The sequence below is a fragment of the Hippocampus bargibanti genome, linkage group LG01, assembly GCF_051943395.1.
Source record: "Hippocampus bargibanti isolate YZ-2025 linkage group LG01, ASM5194339v1, whole genome shotgun sequence".
Taxonomy (NCBI): domain Eukaryota; kingdom Metazoa; phylum Chordata; class Actinopteri; order Syngnathiformes; family Syngnathidae; genus Hippocampus; species Hippocampus bargibanti.
Window position 1 is genome coordinate 6,726,363 of NC_142734.1, and position 20,000 is coordinate 6,746,362.

Sequence of the window (20,000 nt, forward strand, 5' to 3'; positions counted from 1 at the left end):
GCTGTCCTTCAGTAAGCACACGTAGCAAGTTGCGAGCCGTTGTCAAGACAAGTGGACAGGCGACACGACCCAGTCCAAGGCCTCACGCACTTCCTAGCCGGCGGCGGTGGAAAGCTCTGCAAAAACACAAAAGAGACACTAGATCAAACGCTGCGCCTGAAGGAACCCTGAACGTTTACCAAAGGAAACCCAAGTCAACGAAAAAGAAGATAGGAACATAAAATACAATACACATTGATTTATATAGCGCTTTAACAACAGCTGAAGCTGTAACAAAGCACTTAATGTAGACAACGATCATATACATGAACTAAAGCAGTCACAAAGATAGTAGAAAGGACCAGGGAGTAAAACCAAGATCAAATCGGAATCATGCTGAGTTGAATGCCAAAGAGTACAAGTGACTTTTGAGACGGGTTTTACAGACAAACACTTCTTTTGCAAAGTGTGTCTACAAATATGTAATGACATTTTATTTGTATTTCCTTCAAAGTTTGGGACATATTTTGGACACATTTTTCTTTTATAAAAATATTTTTCATCGAATACAAAGTGTATTTCACAGACTTTTATTTTGTTGCTAACGTTGTTTGAAAATGACCTTTCCTGGCTTACAAGCAACTGCAAATAAGTGGAACGACTTAACTGTGCAGGCTAACTTTCAATCGAAATATTTTTCCCCATTAACGCACAATGTTTTAGTTTTTAATTGTGTTATTGATATGAGACCTGGTTTCGTGTGCCGGCCTACAAATCCTAAACGAGGTGAGGGAAAAAAACTGCTAAATTGTGTTAATCCGAATCGAAAAGCCTTTAATAGTCCCACAATGGGGATATTTGCAGCAATTTGAAAGGGAGTTGGGGTAAAAAGATACAAAAAGTATTCTCAGCATAATAGAAATGTCAGAGGACTGAAATGTATGACTGTGTAAAGTATTTCATCAAGAACTGTAAGTAGTGCAAGAATGAAAAAGCATATTTGATATATGTAACTGTACTGATCAAAATATATGATGGGTAATTACAACCTTTTGCTTGTGCATTTGGTTTTGAAAGACATTGAATATATTTCGTGATTTTTCAAGTGTAAGGTGACTAAATTTCAATCATAAGATTTACATACAATACTTTGTTGCGTAGAATACTTTTTTCCCCCACCCCTTTCAATTTAGCTGCTGTAGATTGCAAATTTCCCCATTGTGGGACTATTAAAGGCTTTCTGATTCTGACTCTTATTTAATTGGTGAGAAGTGTTGACTTCTATTTTATTCAGAGATCATACACTGCATTCGATCTGGTTTCATTTTCGCTCTGATGTTTTATTGACAACTGGGCCGGGGATGACCGAGAGAGCAGAAAAACACTCGCTGAACAAGGATCGAAGAGGTACGTTGAAGACTGACCCTTTAAACTCAACACAAAAACTGAAAACCTCCATCACTCCAAAGCCCAATCACGCCATCAGGTGAACCAGAAGCCGATTTTGTGCTCACATTCAGGAAACGCGAGGCACTCATTACTTATATTTTCAATGCAGGCCGAGACAATGAAAATGTCACCCGGACTCTGCGCGTCTTGAATAACACACACATTGGTTGTTCCAAAATATTTGCTGGATACAAGAAGAGTTTGCTGTAAAAAGGCATTCTCTCGCATACACACACAAGCAAATGTACACTTGTGTCCCACAGTGCCCCCTAACGGAAGTATATTACGCATCAGCCTGCTCCACATGAAAACGCGGAAGTAACATCGTTGAAAGGGAGAATCTTGTCGCTGCTGACCCTGCAATACCAACACTAAGAGACAATTCAAGTCAAAATTGAGACTTTACAACATACTGAGGCTGTGTTCAACTGGTGGTTCAGCCTGTGGCTCTGCGACAGACACACACAAACACACACAGCCAAACGCGTACAGTTTAGTTTCCTCACTATGAACAATATTAAATTCAGTCAAGCTGATTTTTTTTTCCGTGGGAGTGTTGTTTGCACGGATTTAAATTCGCACATGCAGCACTACAATTTTTCAGTGGAATATTTCCAAAGCGTTTTGCATGTCTGCAGCATAAAACCACAATGAGACTGCACTCATTCGTCACACTTGCACACACAGACACAGACACAGACACACACACACACACACACACACACACACACACACACACACACACACACACACACACACATGCACACACACAATGCATTGTAAATAGCACAGCCACCTCAATATTGTTAGATATATCAAATGTGATTTTCATACGTGTATATATTTTTACACTTTGCACTATGTACAGTTCTTTTTCTGATACTTATCTTGTGCAGTTGTACATTTCAGTCTCCTGACATTTTCTTTTGTGCATAGAATACTTTGTTTTATCTTTTGATCCCGCCCCTTTCAATTTTGCTGCTGTCGATTGCAAATGTGCCCATTGTGGGAATATTGAAAGCTTTCTGATTCTGATCACATTCAACAACAACGACCCTATTACTGTAAAACTCGTTGGTATTTACAAAATAATTTCTCAAATCCACGCATGTTACACGGAACCGGTTCCAACGTCCAAATTGTTGAGTGACATCGTTTTCGTAAAACAGTGACCTGCATGGCGAATTCGGAATTGAGTGTTCAACTCACCGCGCTCGCAGTGCTTCGCAGCATGCATGGCCAGGGTCCCAGTTGCCAGATCCTGCCTTGCAACAAGCCCTCCGCGGCCCAGATGAGGCGTACACACGCAGGCTTGAACGCGGCTAGCCAGCAGCTGTGATCTCCGGACAGTTAAGATTATATATGATGTGTATATATCGAAGGTTTGTCAGCCCTTCCAGGCCATAAAAGCCACTTAAATGACACCACGTGCTTCCCAAGCACCATTCACGGGGCCTGCTCCGGCCAATTGGCATATGTAACCTTGTAAACTTTAAAATACCCGAAAAGGAGAGACGACCGAGCAGGGGGGGAAACGAGGAAGGTTCAATACAGGCCACGTCGCAGTGACAGACAGTGGACTGCGATTTTCTCTTCTTGAAAGCACCGAGTAAGTTCGATTAGGATTCAAGAGGTGAGTCCTGTCGATTTCTTGTTTTATTCCTTTGCTGGGGTTCCCATTCAAACGTTTAAACACCCCCCCCGCCCCCCCCTCCACAAAAAAAAAAAATCACAACGCGGTGTGCACTGCCATGCTATTATCGCATATACGGACGCTGTAACCAGGTGTCTTCGAAAAAAGGACAGCGAGCTTTAGCCACGTGTAGTTTTTCCGCATGGAAAAGGAAAAGGAAGGCGATGCAAGGCCGAGGCGAGGCCCAGCCGAGGCCGGGACTCTCTTTCCTTCTCCTGGCAAAACAGGAAACAGTTTGTCCGGAAACGGGGGCAATAAAGTTTTATGAGGGGGGTCCTTAAACTTGATTGCGCGTTTGTCACTCGCCTTGCAACCAGACTACAAATGTGAGCTCATTGTTTAAACGACACGTCGTTAGGCGTCGACGTTGTTTAAATGTAATAAATAGAATAGAACGCCACAACTGGAAACGAAATACAACTCGTGCATGTCATGACTTTATTGGTTACAATCAACAATGAAGCTATCAATGGCGTTATTTATTCACAGGGCATCAGAAGTCTACATATTATTTTCCCCCCACATCACTATATCACCGTACATTTGTATTGGGTTACACACACGCGCGCACTCACACAAATTAGTCACCCGCGAAGAACCCACCCAAAAAAAGTTGACATGTTTTTATCGGTCTGGTAATCCCAATTAGTAACATGCGTAAGTGATCGGCGGCCCCAAAGTGGTCTGATCGTCGCATTGGCCAGAAAAATCCAGTTAGTAACGTAAACCAATTGATCAAACGTCAATGAGAGTCAATGGAGTGAGTCCCAAACAGGAACGACACGTGACACATAATTGCTGATGAAGAGCCGCGGTGCACTTTCATGACGTCATTGCTACCCCGGCAGTTCATCAGCAGGTCAGGCCGCTTTTTGCTCGCTATATGCGGTGACGCAAATTGTCTTTATTCTTTCACTTTGATCTTGGAACTCTTCTTCCATTTCATGCGGCGGTTCTGGAACCAGATCTTGATCTGTCTCTCATTGAGACAAAGAGAATGCGCGATCTCGACACGCCTACGGCGGCTCAGGTAGCGGTTGAAGTGGAACTCCTTCTCCAGTTCCAGAGTCTGGTAGCGGGTGTAGCTGGTCCTCGAACGCTTGCCTTCCGATTCTGTCGTATTGCAAACAGAAGTTAGAAATCAACTGACGTTCGCTCGGAAATTCAGTGTGTGGCCGTCGAGGGGTGCGGGGGGGGGTGTTGTCTTTGTTTCTGCAGGTTCGGTTCCTTTTCAATTTTTCTTACAAATATCGAGCGATGGCTACAGACGTAGCTGACATGAAGCCATCCTCCAAGGTTTTTCTTAATCGTAGCTGACTTCAGAGGAAGAAATACATGTTTGTCTGTTTGTTTGTTTTTTCCTGTTCTCATGCTACACCTTGTGTATTCAATTGAGCAAGAATCGACGAAAACGACGTGGTTTAAGTACTTTCGTCCGACTGGTTATGCAATTTAAGGACTGTAGAATTACGTTTAAAAGTATCAACATTGCAAATGTCTTAACATTAAAAGCAAACGTTCCCCAGTTCCTCTGTGTAGTGCACATTGCAGTTAAAGCAAACTTGTCGTTTAAAAATTGTGTTTTTGATTTGGCCAGATAAACAACTCAGTTGTTTTTGCACCGTTTGTTGCTGCTTTATTTCCCTAAATATACATGAGAGCGATATGATGTCCAAAATGTTGACTCTCTTTTGGTGTTGTGAAACGTACGTAATACAAACCACTTCGAAATGTCTAATGATCTTAAAATATTACATGCTAATGGCAATTAACTTTCAGTGTACTTTTGAGTGCTGGGCGACTTAAATGAACGGGCTTCACGGTCAAACTACACACCTGTGTATTTATTTTTCTCTATGGGTCAATTGCGTGGAACGATACATTTCCATTTCGAGACGAGTGGTAGTTGTGCTTTAACTGAAAGACTGCTGGCTACCGATGCCACAACAATTGGAATGAAAGCTGTTGAAAGTACACCCTGACACTCTGAGGCCGCAACAAAACAGAGAGTTGGACATTTTGAAGCCTTCCAGAGGGGTGTGCTGCCTGTCTGGCAGACTGCGACGTTTGCATGCGGGTGAAGTAAGAGAAAGCAAGATCGTTGGCCGTCCAAAGAGTGCATGCATGCCTATTCAAAACTTTTCGAGGTGAAAAGTTCAACCGAGGGTCAGGTCATTGGTGATTCCCAGAGTTCAATTTAAGGCTAAAGCTTCAAACAGACACGCACGCTCTCGCGCACTGATCTTGTATAGCATTTATACGTTGCACTGCATGGGAGGAGTGATAAAAAACAGCAACAAATGGTATAGGGATGAATGTGTAATATTATTTAATAATTTTGTCACATGCAGTTTGATCCGCGGTTCAATTACTGCAGCATATATCATCCCTCAAAACACCTCTTCGCCGTAATAGAGCAGCTTTACGAGCAATGGATGCCTTTGTCATAAAATTTATGGCCGCGAGTTTTTATTATTTCCTGCGTTTGGCCTATAAAACTCAAGAGGGAAAGTGGAGCGCTCGAAACGAAGTAGAGCAGCGCGTAAGAGGGAGTGAGAAGATAGACGCAAAGTTTACCGTGGCTCGTGTGCAATTTGGTCATCCACGGATAAATCTGCGGTTCGCGCTCACTGCTTTGCGGCTGGCTGCCGTCCGCCTTCCGCGAGCCTGCTTGCGTTTTTCCAGCACTCGAGCCGCCATCCAGGCTGCGCTCGTCGCCGGACCGGGCCTTGGTCCGCGGGGCACTGCCGTGCGTGTGAGGTCCGGGCGGCGGAGGAGGAGCCTCCCCCGGGCTACCTCTCGGGCTCCGTCCGAGCGAAGCGGCGGGCACCGGCCGTGGGAATACGGCGCTCCCGTTGACGCATCGGTGACGCCCAACCAAGCCAAACATCGGGAAACTTGTCTCGGTCGCATGCCTCACGCTGCAGCTGTCAACATTCGAGCTCATTTTCAAAAATCGCTTGACACTTTTAGCGCCCAGATACTTGCTGGATAGACACTGCTCTTCGTCCCTGATTTGTGTTGATCATTGCTTTTCTTTGTAGTAACGTTTGAAAGAAGAAAAAACACAGCCTTGCTTTTAAAGAAAAAATAATCCGGATTTATAGGCGCAGTGGCCTTTGGTATGTTTTTTTTAATCCTTGATCCGATGAGCGCTACCCAAATATGGCCTATTTGTATGGGATCACGTGCGCATGTTGGCCAGTCATAAATTGGCGTTGATACTCAATGGGGATATTGATGAATGGCAAAGACGTGTCCAGTAAACCTCGAGCTGCTTGCTGCTGCTAGAGAGCAAGGCGAGCACACGTTCGCGAAAAAGACCACCAGAGTAAGACAAGAGCGTCATCTGCTGTTAGGAAGGGGGCAAGACTGTCTGGGAAGGGAAGGAAGGGACACACCGAACTCTGCAATCAAACACTTTCCTGCTATTCTCATAAAAAATACTTAAATAAATACATGGCCTCAAATGAGATGAATGTTCATGACTGTTCTTAAGGGTTTGAATGCCGTGATCTAAAAACGTCCTCTTATGTTCAGTAAAGAGCAGTGAAGTTCAAAACGTTCAGCATCGACGATACCCACAAGAATGTTTTTGGACTATCTAAAGTCCATAAGGTGTTTGTGAAAAAGAATAACCAAATTTACCTCCCCACTAGTTTTTTTTTAAACCCAGAAACTTAACAAGCATTGGTATGACATCCCCACAAACCATCATTAAGGCATCTCACAACATGCACATTTTTACAAATATTTTATTCCATATGTTACACAATTATGACCAAACAAGACCTTCCAAAATAAAAAAAAATGACGACGTGTACAAATATATTTCACAAGGAATTGTGTTAAGGGGGTCAAAAGGGGAAGGGGAATAAGCGCAATTTGGTATTGTGCGTCGTTCATCAAAGCAACTAAATGCACATTCAGTCTTACAAGATTTGCATAATATTTGCTGAGTTGCTCAGCGGCCTGTATACAGGCACATATTTCTGTCTTTGTCTCTTCGTGTAACGCTCACGTTTCTGCAAGAACTATGTTTACATCATCTTTATATATTCAAGTATAGCCTGCATGCATGCATGACACTGTGACCAAACGAAGGCTTCGAATCCTTCCGTTTGTTGGAATGTCGATACTAATTTAACACTGGATTTGGTGTGTACATACTTCACAGTGATGCAATGACTGCAGGGAGGGGGCGGTGGGACGTGGGGGGTGGGTTAAATAGTTGCTACTGGCATTGGAAATCACGTAGGAATTAATAATTCGTTTGTTTGAATTATTTGCACAATGCCATAAAAGTCAATAATAATAATAATAATAATAATAATAATAATAATAATAATAATAATATAGGAGTGATCCAGAGTCACGGCGATCAGAAAGTGGCTGGAATTATTGGGCTTGTTTTTTTTATTCTTTTGATTATTATTATTATTCTTTTTTAAGGCTCATCACCCCCATTATGAGGATAACGAGGAATGGGAGCCGTCATGCATTGTGGTCCCTTTCAGCTCCATTTTTAGGTAGTAATGTTGTTGTTTTATTTTCCAGGTGACTGGAACTATTCCTTCTGTTTCTTGTCCTCGGTGTCTTGGTCTTCTTTGATCGCGCCTCCTCCTCCACCTCCTCCACCTCCTCCACCGCCGTCGCCTCCGCCGCGTTCGTCGTCTTGCGTGGTCGCCGTGGACTCGGCTCCGGCCACCGTGGAGGTCAGGTTGCTCTCCTTCTTCCACTTCATGCGTCGGTTCTGGAACCAGATCTTGATCTGACGTTCGGTGAGGCAAAGGGCGTTCGCGATCTCGATGCGTCTGCGGCGAGTCAAGTAGCGGTTGAAGTGGAACTCCTTCTCCAGTTCCAGAGTCTGGTAGCGGGAGTAGATCTGTCGTCCCCTGCGTCTATCTGTCCCGTAGCCCACTCCTGCTGGGGTAGAAAGTCGCCCGTTCAATGAGGATTTTGGTTTTGGTTTGATTGGTTGATTGATGGATGGGTTGGGAGAGTAGTGCGTGAGTTTATTTGGGCTGGGGGTGAAGGGGGGACTGTCCTGCGTCTTGAAGGAGATGTCGGCCTTTGTGTATCAATAAATGCAAGCGTGTACACGAGTTCGGCGCGCAAGCACATGCAAAAGGCCCATCTACAAGTCAAGGAGATACAGTGGTGTTTTATGGGGCCATAAAAAGTAGCTTACTCTCTTGGTGAGACGAATCGTAAAAGGGGGCCCATTCCCTGAATTGATTGGCTGCTAGTAAAACTCACCGCTGTGTGAGTTCATGCGCTGCATCCACGGGTAGATCGGGATGTTGCTCTTCTGCTCCTGGGCCGCCCTGCTCTGCTCCAAGGCGTAATCTTGGCCGAGGTGACTCTGCGCGCCACTCAGTCCCACGTTTGCCTGCCTACAGCTGGGCAGCACGTCTTTGTCCTGCAGGAAGACGCCGGAGCCATAGTCGTACTGGGGCCGTCCCGAACCGAACACCACGTTGTCCTGGGGCGAATAGAAAGGGCCGGCGGCGTATATCCGATGGTTCTGGCTCACGGCCGCGGCGGCTCCGTACGACGAGAAGTGTCTGACTGGGTCATAGGTGCTGGAGTTGATGGGCACGTTGGGCAAAACCTCTTGGCCGCCGGACAGATGGCACGAGAGCGACGGGTTGGCGAAATACGAATTCATACCTGGCCTCTTCTCCAACTCTGCCCACTTCTTTATTGTTCGCTTTTCAATCTTCCTTCCCAGTAAATCTCCCTCCCGTGTGTGTGTCAGCCAACCACACCTTTCCGCGAGCTCCTCTTCTCTCTTACCCCCCCTCTCCCCCCCTTCTTCTCTCTCTCGCTCTGTCGCGCTCTCTCTAACTCTCTCCTTCTCTCCCCGGTGTACCCCGCGATAGCCCCTCAACTTGTCTGCCGTTGGCGGTTCAATATTATGAGTTTGCAATCTCCGTTTAAGACGCCCAAAGCCGAGTGTGATAGTCGAGGCTTGTCTCGCTCCAAGACAATATGACCAAGTCAGCTGACCCGGGCTCCACCAATGGCGAGAAGGGAGTGCGGTAGAAATTCTCGCTGGGAGCTTCGAGCTGCGTGGAGCATAAGTGCAAAATGCCGAGAAACAGTGGAAGCGACGCCAATGCGTGCGCGTACACACATACACTCAGTCTTGTAAGCGAAGGCACTGTCAAGCAAATGTTCACTTTCAGGAAGGCAGGCGGGACTAATGGTTACATTTGATTAAATTAGCCTTGATTAGTGTCCTCCATACTTATTTGCAATGTCTTTTTTATGATGATACTGATGCAGCGTGTTCTACCGCAGACAGATCCCTTGTGTGTTCTACGTATTTGGTAAACAAAGATGATTCTGATTCTTATTCCGATTCTAAAGATATGGTGAATTTGCATTTAAATCATCACAGAGTCTAAAGGGTCATGACAGAGATTATTTATCAACAATGCATTTGATTAAAATGCTGTTGTGACCAAAACATTGCAAACATGTCCCATGTAAATACATTTCAAATCACACTTAAAACATACACACACACACACACACACACACACACACACACACACACACACACACACACACACACACACACACACACACACACACACACACACACACACACACACACACACACACACACACACACAGAGAGAGAGATACTTCATCCACACAGAAGTTTACCGATAAAATTGACATATTCTATTCATCCAGGCCAAATTGATGACTTTTTCGTAATATCCAAACGTTGCCATTGGGTGAGAAATTACTAGACGTGCGAGCTATTTACAAAACCATGTAGTGAACAGGGGGGGGGTGTATGAATGCGTCGATGGTCTCGCTTGTGAAAGCGAGGGCAATAAAACATGCTCCCCAGCTCACAAAAAAACTATCCCTGCAGCAACACGGGGTAGCCGCCTACAGGCACAAACGCGTAAAAAAAGAAAAAAATGCTTTAATGAAAATGATTTCTGTCACTTTTGCAGAAAAACAATTCCACTAGTCGGTCTCCAGATAGAAAAATACTCGAAAATCCCGACGACCAGCTCGGCTTTTGAAGCAGGCGGTTGTAAAGTGCTGAGTGGTTGCCGTCATACGTGTGCATTCCATCGTCGCGCACCACGCAAACTGATGATTATGTGAGCGACAAATAATGGCCTTGGAAATTGCTTTTGAGGCGTACCACCAACACGCAAAACTTGAGCGATTGTCTGCCCGCAGTGTGACTTGTCCAACTCCAAACGGATATTAGCATTGGGATGCTTTTCGTCTGTAAAAGACGAAAACAATTCTGAAGGGCGTCACCTGTTCCTTCAGAATCAGAAAGCCTTTAATATTCCCACAATGGGAAAATTTGTAATCTACTGCAGGAAGATTGAACAGGGGGTATGAAAAGATAAAAACACCTTGTAGTTATCCCTGTCCGAACTGTATAAAATAACAACACGCTGAGGTGAAATCCAATTTTTACAGAGTGACTTTTCAACAGGTCAAATCGTGGAAAACAATAGTTCCTGATTCCAAAGTGCGTTTACGGGCTGTCTGGTCGATTTAGTGCGCAAGCCTCGACAGCCCACCAAAGAGACAACAAAGACGAGGAAGTGACTTGCCATAAAACCTTCCTTCCCCTCCACCTTATTTGTGGCCATATGTGCATGGGGACTATCCATCCGCCTTTGCAGCAAATGTTCAGGATCACGTCAAAAAATAAGAGCGCTTGTTTTTGAATTGCACTCTTCACAATTTGTTTTTCTTATTTTCTTCTTGCTTGGTTTTGTGCTCCTCCATGAATTCTGTCCTTGAGAGTTTTTAACGGCGCTTCTAAATGAAATGTGTTATTATGACAAATGAATTGTAAATGGTGTTTTGAATATTTTAATATCTCCACGCAGCAACTGCAAAAAACAAGTTTGGGCTGTACATAAAAGGCAAAGGAGGAGCGAAGCCTTCGATGTGTGCCTGCCTGCGACTGAGGTAGCTCGGCTGGAATGCAGCAGAGATTCACCCACTGCACTGCACAATTGGAGAGGTCAGACTTGCCTTCGTATTTTACGCTTTTATTGCGGCCCTTCAGAAGTGTCATGTGCGGCTTTGGGTGCTCACAGGCAGCCTTTTGTACTTCCACTATCATTCCAACTATATTCGGGGAACAAAACTAAAATAAAAGCGCCAAAAAAGGACGCCTCACGCAACTGCATTAAATTCACTGGCGACCCCTGAATGGAAAAGCCGAAAAGAAAAAAAATATTTATAAGAATTCAAATAATAATTACACAATACAGTACAATGCATATTGATTTATATAGCGTTTTAACAATATCTGGACTTGTAACAGAGGGCTTTACATGTACAACTATCTTATACTGTAGAGGAAAAAAAACAGTGATAAAGATAGTACAGTAATTTTATGACTACTACTAATACTAATGATGATGATGATCATCATAACAGATAATTTTTAATGGTTGTTCTGGCTGTTATAAGAAGTGCTGCCATTCATTATTATTATTATTATTATTATTATTATTATTATTATTATTTATTATCAAATAAGCTTTTTATACTTATATGTATTTTTTCTCATGTACAGTTCTTTTTATGTAACTTTTTTGTGCAGTTGTACATTTCAGTCTCCTGACATTTTCTTCCGTGCATACACTACTCCCCCCTAACCACCCACTTAAATTTTCCTCCTGTAGATTGCAAACTTCACCATTGTGGGACTATCAAAGGCTTTATTATTATTATTATTATTATTATTATTATTATTATTATTATTATTATTATTATTATTATTATTATTATTATTATTATTATTATTATTATTATTATTATTCGGTAGGTTCATATTAATTCCAACCTAAGGCTTTAAACTCAGCGAGTTCATGCACATTAAAGCTGCTTCTTTGGGTGGTTTTTCACATGACACACTGTTTTTTTTATTTTTTATTTTTTTAATGGCAAGTGTACAATTTTCACATTATTCGTCATGATTAAAACGCAGCCCCGCAGAACGCTTTGGGCTGGACAACCCCTCCCCCCTTGATGTCTCCCCCGTTTTGCTCGACTTCTTCATTTTGGGCTGGAACATAATGTAAAGCTGTCTATGGGCACTTTAGTGTGGCAGACGGGCCCAATTAGGTCCGGAAGTGTTGGACTTTATGCTCGTTATACACTCGGGAAGTCAGTGGCCGGCGAGCGGCATGTTGATCCACACGTCATAAATTAAGGCCATTAGTGGGCAAAAAAAACTTTTGCCCTGTCGGAATTCTAAATGTGGTGATGGGGACAGATGGAGGACTTCAATGGACCTTTATTGACCAATACAAAACAAGAAGCATTCCAACCTTCTGCTTTTTATTTTTTTATTTCTGTGTGTGTGTGCAATTTGAGCTGCATCGCTGTACATGCAGCACATGTTCCGAATGGCCTGTTTGCTTCTTTGTGCAGACCTTGAAAGCAGCTAGCGTCTCGCGAGGGGGACGACAAACCACGCGGCTTGTGAGGATTAACGAGGCAAGAAGAAGCACCATTTGGAATATATTTACATTTTTTTCCTACAGTGTAGGCCATTGTTGATTTTCGAGACACACTCACACACACGCACACGCACACACACACACACACAGAGAGACACACACATCACGCGAATGTCTCACTAAGAGGACAAATCATGTCATGTAAAACGGGGCAAGAAGAATCTGAAACAAACACGCACGATTACGCCGTGTAGTCGCAAATGTCACCATTGTGGGACGATTAAAGGCTTTCTGATTCTGATTCTAATCAACATTTTATATACATCATATATTAATGTATTGGGGCAGGAAGGGACTTCTGTCAGAGAAAAAAAAATGGAATGCGTTAACTGAAAAATTTTATGTACATTTTGCGATCCCCACACATGCACACACACACACACACACACACACACACACACACACACACACACACACACACACACACACACACACACACACACACACACACACACACGTACATATTTTTCTATATCTGGTATTATAATTCCGAATGTCAATCCATATGAACGACAATAAAGATGATCATGCAACCTCCTGACACGTGTGACAGTGTCTTGCAAACAGAGAATAAGCTTGAGTCGTCGATCTGGACAAAATGGTGTTTCCCCAATTTGGAAATAATATAATACAGTATATTATAATAATATAATATCTTCTTATATATTATATGAAATGCAAAATTCTCCACTGCGAGACTAATAAAGGTATATATATATATATGCACACACAGGTACTTCCACATGCCGGCGCACGCACCCACGAGCACGCGCAAGTAGGTCAGCTGACATCCGCAGCAAGGGAGGAAGCAGCTGAAAACAACACTGGCCCCGCCCACTTCCATATGCAACAAAGTTGGACGCTAGGGGGCACTGTGGGTGGACGCAACTACACCATCAGTGTTAGGCGTCATCTCATCGGCGTGTGCATGTGTGTGTTTGTGTATGAGCAGAACCTTGAATGTAAAAAAAAATAACAACAACAACTCTATTTCAATGTATCAGTTAGCCTCCCCCGCCACAGTAATGGTGACAGGGTGGGTCTGCTGCTTAAAAGAGTCTCCAGCTAATTGCTAACAGCGCACTATAGCCACATCAACTTTAAAATGCAGAACCATATAAGTGGCCGCTCAGGTGCTCCTGGCCCGCCAGTAAGCCAGCCAACGCCACCCCTGTGGCGCGGGCCTTGGGGGTGGGCGCACCCGTGAGTCACACGCGGCCATGAGCAAGTACCCTGCCAACATCTCACGATGGAACTGCATCGCCCACGAGGACAAATCCAAACAGAGACGAAGCTGGAGAAATGCGCAATCCTACCTCCGCCGGGGCTCGGCTGGCGCTCATCTTGGCTGGCCACGCTCGAGGGCGCGCGCACGAATGCGCGCGCGAGCAGCCTATGAGGATCCAGCATGGCAAAGTCCGTTTTTGCAGCTCTTTTTCCTTCCGTCTTCCGGAGGGAGAGCTGGAGGTTGTCTACGAGATGCCCGCACCGGAGCCACGAACGGCCGTCCAAACGTGTGAGGTGCCCACGTGCGAGTGGGGGGTAAAAAGAGAGGCTTTTACACAACTGCAGCCTGCTCTGCTGCCGATTCAAAGGAAGGAGCGGGGAATAGACAACAGCATAAAGTTCATGTTCATGCAGCGTGAGCCACGTGGCTCGCTGCAGCCAATCACGGCGAGCCGTGCGTCGTAAACTTTTATTACTCAGCTGTAAATTTCTCCCTTTAACAACCAGGAATGTTTGCACCCATCTTTGCAATTCCCTCTTCTTTGCCGTGCAGCAAATATAGACCATGAATAAAAGGAAACAGCTTGGATGCTGACATTTCAGGGGGACATGTTCTAAGGCGACAAAAATGACAAAGAGGACGACCGAGCTTTATATACAGACGACAACCAATGTTATCAATAACGCAATTGGCAATAGTTTACAGCGTGCAGGGAAAATAAATAAGCGCACAATTAAAAGAGGAGGAGCCATGACTGGAATCAGACGAAGGATAAACCCATGGAAGGCCTTTGGAGCCTTCCTATATTCACATAATGATATTGGCCCAATCAAGAGCGCAGTGCCTCTCCAACCAAATTCTACAAACTTCAACATTTTGCAATTTTAGACTAAGGAAGGCAATACAGTACATATAGATTTATACAGCGCTTTAACAACAGCTGAAGCTGTAACAAAACGCTTAATCCTGGACAAGTATCATATACAGGAAATAAAGCAGTCACAAAGATAGTAAGCACCAGGTAGTAAAACCAAGATCAAGTCGGAATCACGCTGAGTGGAATGCCAAAGAGTACAAGTGAGTTTTGAGACGGGTTTTACAGAAAAACAGAATAATTATGGATTTCTGTCATATATTGGAAATAAAATAGTCACAAAGATAGGAGAAAGCATCAGGAAGTGAAACCAAGATCAAGTCGGAATCACGCTGAGTGGAATGCCAAAGAGTACAAGTGAGTTTTGAGACGGGTTTTACAGACAAACAGAATAATTATGGATTTCTGTCATATATTGGAAATAAAATAGTCACAAAGATAGGAGAAAGCATCAGGAAGTGAAACCAAGATCAAGTCGGAATCATGCTGAGTCGAATGCCAAAGACTACAAATAAGTTTTGAGACTGGTTTTACAGACAAACAGAATAATTAGGGATTTCTGTCTTATATTGGAAATAAAACAGTCACAAAGATAGTAGAAAGCATCAGGAAGTGAAACCAAGATCAAGTCGGAATCATGCTGAGTCGAATGCCAAAGTCTACAAGTAAATTTTGAGACGGGGTTTACAGACAAACAGAATAATTATGGATTTCTGCATACCCTGGAAATAAAATATCCATAAAGATAGTAGAAAGCACCCGGAAGTGCTCCGATCAAGTCGGAATCATGTTGTCATGTCTGACACGGTATATAATTTAGATGACGTACTGCCTTAATCCAGACCCCCCCCCCTCCACACGCACACATAAGATATGCATCGGATTCTAGAGGCAAAGACGACAATGCGCGGCACCTTCAATCGACTTACGAGCAAATAGCAGTCGAAGGCTCACCGAACGACACTCAGCACAAAAATATAAACAAATTGGTCTAATTTGACGATGAAAGGAAGTATTTGGGAGAAAGGCGAACCAGCGAGCAGTCACAAAGACACCCCCCTCCCAAAAAGCGCCTTCCATCGTCGCCTTTACACCGCCAATAAAGTTTACAACATCTCCACTAAAGTTTAGTGCTAATGTCAGCCCTCTGGTGAAAACACGCACACAAGATATAAGATGATGTGTACACACCACACACCAAATGTTGCCACAGAGGACACATCCGGAATGGGGTGGGCAAATCCAAGGCAAAAAAAAAAAAAAAGAAGCGACCGTGATTTTCTTGTGGGGTGGCGGGCAAAGGGGGCCGCCATTTAACAGATTTGGTTCCAATGACTGGTAGATATTTCATAAAATGCGGGTGAAAACAGAACGAGATAAACGGGTGGACGATGTATTTTTTGACATTTAAATGGGTAATATTTGGACGGACAGCCCCGATACAATTCGTTTGCTTCCACAGTCAATTGCACTCACAATCGACGCCATTTGCTTCCGATGCAAATAAACCAAACAAATGGATGCAATTTACACAAACGCTTAAATATTGATGCACTCAATCTAATTTCACCAAAATAGTATTTTGGAAAAGTATGTATGGTTAAGTTAATAAGAGAAAATCCATATCAAGAATCATTCGTGAATCATTAGATTATACACTTATTTTAATTAAGCCAAAATAGCATTTAAAAATACAAATGCGTAAGCATCACTACATTTATAAAAGAGAATTATACATTTTCCTTGTTTGTGGGTGGGTTAATTAATGCACTCTGGAATCTCGAACGATTGAGTATTTATACAGGAGGCTTCAAAAAGTGTTTGTAGCCATGAATACATAAAAATGCATTAATAACATGAAGAAATAAAGACATTTAATAAATACATAAATAACAAAAACGAAGAAACACACACACACACACACACACACACACACACACACACACACACACACACACACACACACACATATATATATATATATAATATAGATATAGGTATAGATATAGATATCGATAGAGATAGAGATAGAGATAGAGATAGAGATAGAGATAGAGATAGAGATAGAGATAGAGATAGAGATAGAGACAGAGACAGAGATAGAGATAGAGATAGAGATAGAGATAGAGATAGAGATAGAGATAGAGATAGAGATAGAGACAGAGATAGAGATAGAGATAGAGATATGGTGGGATATTCATAGATATAGAAATATATAGTGCCTTATGTATAATTTGGAGCTATTTAATTGTAACAGAACTGAATGAAACACACGAAAAATGGTACAATGAGCTATGAATGGGAGGGGAGGGTCCTGCTAAAACTGAAGCATGGTTCGATGCATCGCTTTAACGTGTGGAATGGCCAATAAACGTGTTCGTTCATTTGAATGCATTCAGCGTCATTGTAAAGTTTGTGATTGTACTGCAATGTCGTAGACGTTTCTTTTATCAGTGTGTGTTCCGAACATGAAGGCAGCTCATATGTTTAAAGTCTGCTCCCAATGGTGCTGCTGCAAGCCACACCTTGCTTGCTCGCTACATTCTTAACATTCACCATTATTACAGTGGATCCTTGTTCATCTCACATGTTATTAATCCCCAAATTCATTAAAAATGGTCTCCAAAGACAGCAAGTTTTACGATGCTATTATTTATTAAAAGGGATTCATCAAACAGTAGAAGGCTTTGGACTGTCAACCTGCACAAAAAAAGCCAAATATTTTAACGATATATATATATATATATATATATATATATATATATATATATATATATATATATATATATATATATATATATATATATATATATATATATATATATAGGCAATGGGCTCGAGGCTGGATGTAATAAAAAAGGAAGGAGTCCGTAATTATTGTGAGCCATCATCTTTATTTGTGAGTGAACATCAACAATGGCGGGAGAGAGACAACGTGGTCTTTCACAGGAATAACACCAAGCATACTTGTTAACATCGATTTGAAACAAGACGTATACACAAAGGTTATAATATTCAGTGCAAAACAAACCAAAACAAAAGCAACTAGTCTATTTCACCACCATTTCGAAATCCAAAGGAAACTCGTTGTGGTTGTTGCAGGTAGGCACCGTCTAATGTGCGTTTTAGGCAGTTGAGTTGTTGGGGAACAACACGTCTTGGCGTTCATTTGGAACCCGACCGTGCCGGGTGCAGGTGTGGACTGTGCACAGGCATGGTGGCTCGCCAGTTTAGGTAGTGAGTGCTTGGCTGCAAGAAACAAACCGGTCATTGCTCGGCTTCGAGCTAATTGTCTTCCCAAGACTCTAACAGAATTCATTGTCTTCAACAAGGATTGGCTAAATGCTACAGACATAAAATTGAGAACAAGAGAAAGAAGTTGCCAGGTTTCGCGCGCGCGTGTGTGTTTATGCGCGCCAAAAACACTTTCAAATAAAAAAAAAACATCTGAAATCTCTAGATTCAGAAATCTCTATTGCAATTCTCCCTCGGTTTAGGTAGCATCAAAGGATTTCAATCGATTGCAATTCACCCCACCCCACCAAAGCCTCCAAACAAGGAAAGAAGGCATGAAAAATATGAAGAAAAAGGAAATAAAGGATGGGAAAGGAAAGAAAGACAAGTAAAGAAAGAAAGACAAAAATCAGGAAAAAAACAGACAGAAGGAAAGAAGGAAAGAGGTAAAGGGAAAGGGGGAACGAAACAGAGAAAAGGGGATGAAGGAAAGAAGGAAAATAAAATGAAAGAACGAAGGAAGGAAAGAAGGAAAGAAAAACAAAAGAAAGAAAGAAAGAAAGAAAGAAAGAAAGAAAGAAAGAAAGAAAGAAAGAAGGAAATAAAGAAGGAGGGAGAGAAGGAAAGGACGAAAGAAATATAGAAAAAGGAAAGGACGAAAGAAACATAGGAAAGGAAAGAAAGAAAGAAAGAAAGAAAGAAAGAAAGAAAGAAAGAAAGAAAGAAAGAAAGAAAGAAAGAAAGAAAGAAAGAAAGAAAGAAAGAAAGAAAGAAAGAAAGAAAGAAAGAAAGAAAGAAAGAAAGAAAGAAAGAAAGAAAGAAAGAAAGAAAGAAAGAAAAAAAGGAAATCGCCTACTTTGAGGCCATCTTTGTGGAACTTAAACGGCAACACTGACAATAATAATAATCATGATCGTCATCATAAAAGGTGTGTGGTTTGTACAAAATGCCGCGATGATGACTGAACGCGCTCCTAAAAACTCATCTGTGGAGTTGACAAGGTCCTACAATGCCTTTCGTTATTATTATTCTATTTTTTTCTATATACACTTTGCATCCTCGTGGTCGAAGGTAATTCCAATGCATTTCTCCCCAATTTTTTTCAATCATCTAGCATGCTATTTCAATTCCCTTTTTTTTCATTTTGCAAGGGAAGCAGACGAAATTTCGAAGACAAAATACAGATCGTCTCCTTTCTGACTTTTTTTGTAGAAAAAAAGGCAATCCCGTTGGATGTTAAATGTGCCTATATCTATGTGGCGATTCCCACTTGACCATACGAAAGGTGACGCGTTTGATGAGACCGTGCCCGCTGTTCTTACCCTTACCCCCCCCGCCCCCCCCGTCTTTTTTTTTCAGCACAATAACCATAAAAAGGCCCATCAAATCACTCCTTGCTCTCCTCTCCCTCTTCCGCTTCCTTCTCTTCCGGCTCTTCGCCTTCACCGTCCTCGTTGCCCTCCTCCTCGGCCTCGGCCTCTCCCCTCTGACCCGGAAACTTGTCCTTGTTATTTTCCTTTTTCCATTTCATGCGGCGGTTCTGAAACCAGATCTTCACCTGCCGCTCGGTCAGGCTCAGGGCGTGCGACACCTCGATCCTCCGTTTGCGGGTCAGGTAAGGGTTGAAGAGAAACTCCTTCTCCAGTTCCAAAGTCTGGTAGCGGCTGTACGTTTGTCTGCCGTTGCGTCTTCCTGGGGCTTGAGGGGAAGACAGTGAACGCGATTAAAACAAAAATAAGACAAAACACACACGCGCGAGCGCGCAAACACGTATTCAGACTTTTCAGGTAGCTTGAACCATACAGACGATCCGTTCTGTAGTCTTTCGTGTCAAGTACAGGTAGGCCGTACGGGTTCCATTTTGAAACAAAACATGCAGCGACATGTCAGCTGACCTACCCCATCCCCGCCCCCCACCGCAAACGTGAATCCATTTCCGAGCCACTGTAGATTTTACGTCTCACTGCACCGCGTTGTGAAATATCGGATGGGAACAAATAAACGTCATGT

At 42.9% G+C, this 20,000-nt stretch overlaps 4 protein-coding genes across 6 annotated transcripts in view; all 4 read right to left on the bottom strand.

Annotated features, from left to right (window-relative positions):
- LOC148902887 (homeobox protein Hox-C10a-like) overlaps positions 1-20,000 on the bottom strand; it is a 60,042-nt gene that overhangs the window by 21,571 nt on the left and 18,471 nt on the right. The window contains exons 1-2 of one of the 2 annotated variants that reach the window (XR_016114505.1): positions 13,971-14,272; positions 1-116 (exon numbers count right to left, since the gene is read on the bottom strand). The exon at positions 1-116 is cut by the window's left edge and continues 11 nt beyond it. The gene's annotated coding sequence lies outside the window, so the exon portion shown is untranslated. Of the gene's footprint in view, positions 117-13,970; positions 14,273-20,000 lie in introns of those variants that run through there. The other variant, XM_088992753.1, reaches the window with a different exon arrangement.
- Positions 3,537-6,718, bottom strand: hoxc5a (homeobox C5a). Its single transcript, XM_088992742.1, has 2 exons — positions 5,699-6,718; positions 3,537-4,234 (listed from the first exon to the last, which is right to left on the bottom strand). The coding sequence occupies exons 1-2, from the start codon at positions 6,066-6,068 to the stop codon at positions 4,026-4,028; spliced, it is 579 nt and encodes a 192-aa protein (XP_088848868.1). The 5' UTR covers positions 6,069-6,718; the 3' UTR covers positions 3,537-4,025.
- Positions 6,859-8,921, bottom strand: hoxc6a (homeobox C6a). 2 transcript variants are annotated; one of them, XM_088992719.1, is made up of 2 exons: positions 8,381-8,921; positions 6,859-8,044 (listed from the first exon to the last, which is right to left on the bottom strand). In XM_088992719.1, exons 1-2 carry the CDS (start codon positions 8,790-8,792, stop codon positions 7,689-7,691), a joined length of 768 nt encoding a protein of 255 aa, XP_088848845.1. In that variant the 5' UTR covers positions 8,793-8,921; the 3' UTR covers positions 6,859-7,688. The 2 variants fall into 2 exon arrangements, with proteins under 2 accessions (XP_088848845.1, XP_088848837.1); XM_088992711.1 differs by having other exon boundaries at positions 6,859-8,047.
- hoxc8a (homeobox C8a) overlaps positions 17,637-20,000 on the bottom strand; it is a 3,934-nt gene continuing 1,570 nt past the window's right edge. The window contains exon 2 of the mRNA XM_088992730.1: positions 17,637-19,688. Coding sequence (XP_088848856.1) covers positions 19,378-19,688 — 311 coding nt within the window. The 3' untranslated portion in view covers positions 17,637-19,377. The remainder of the gene's footprint in view (positions 19,689-20,000) is intronic.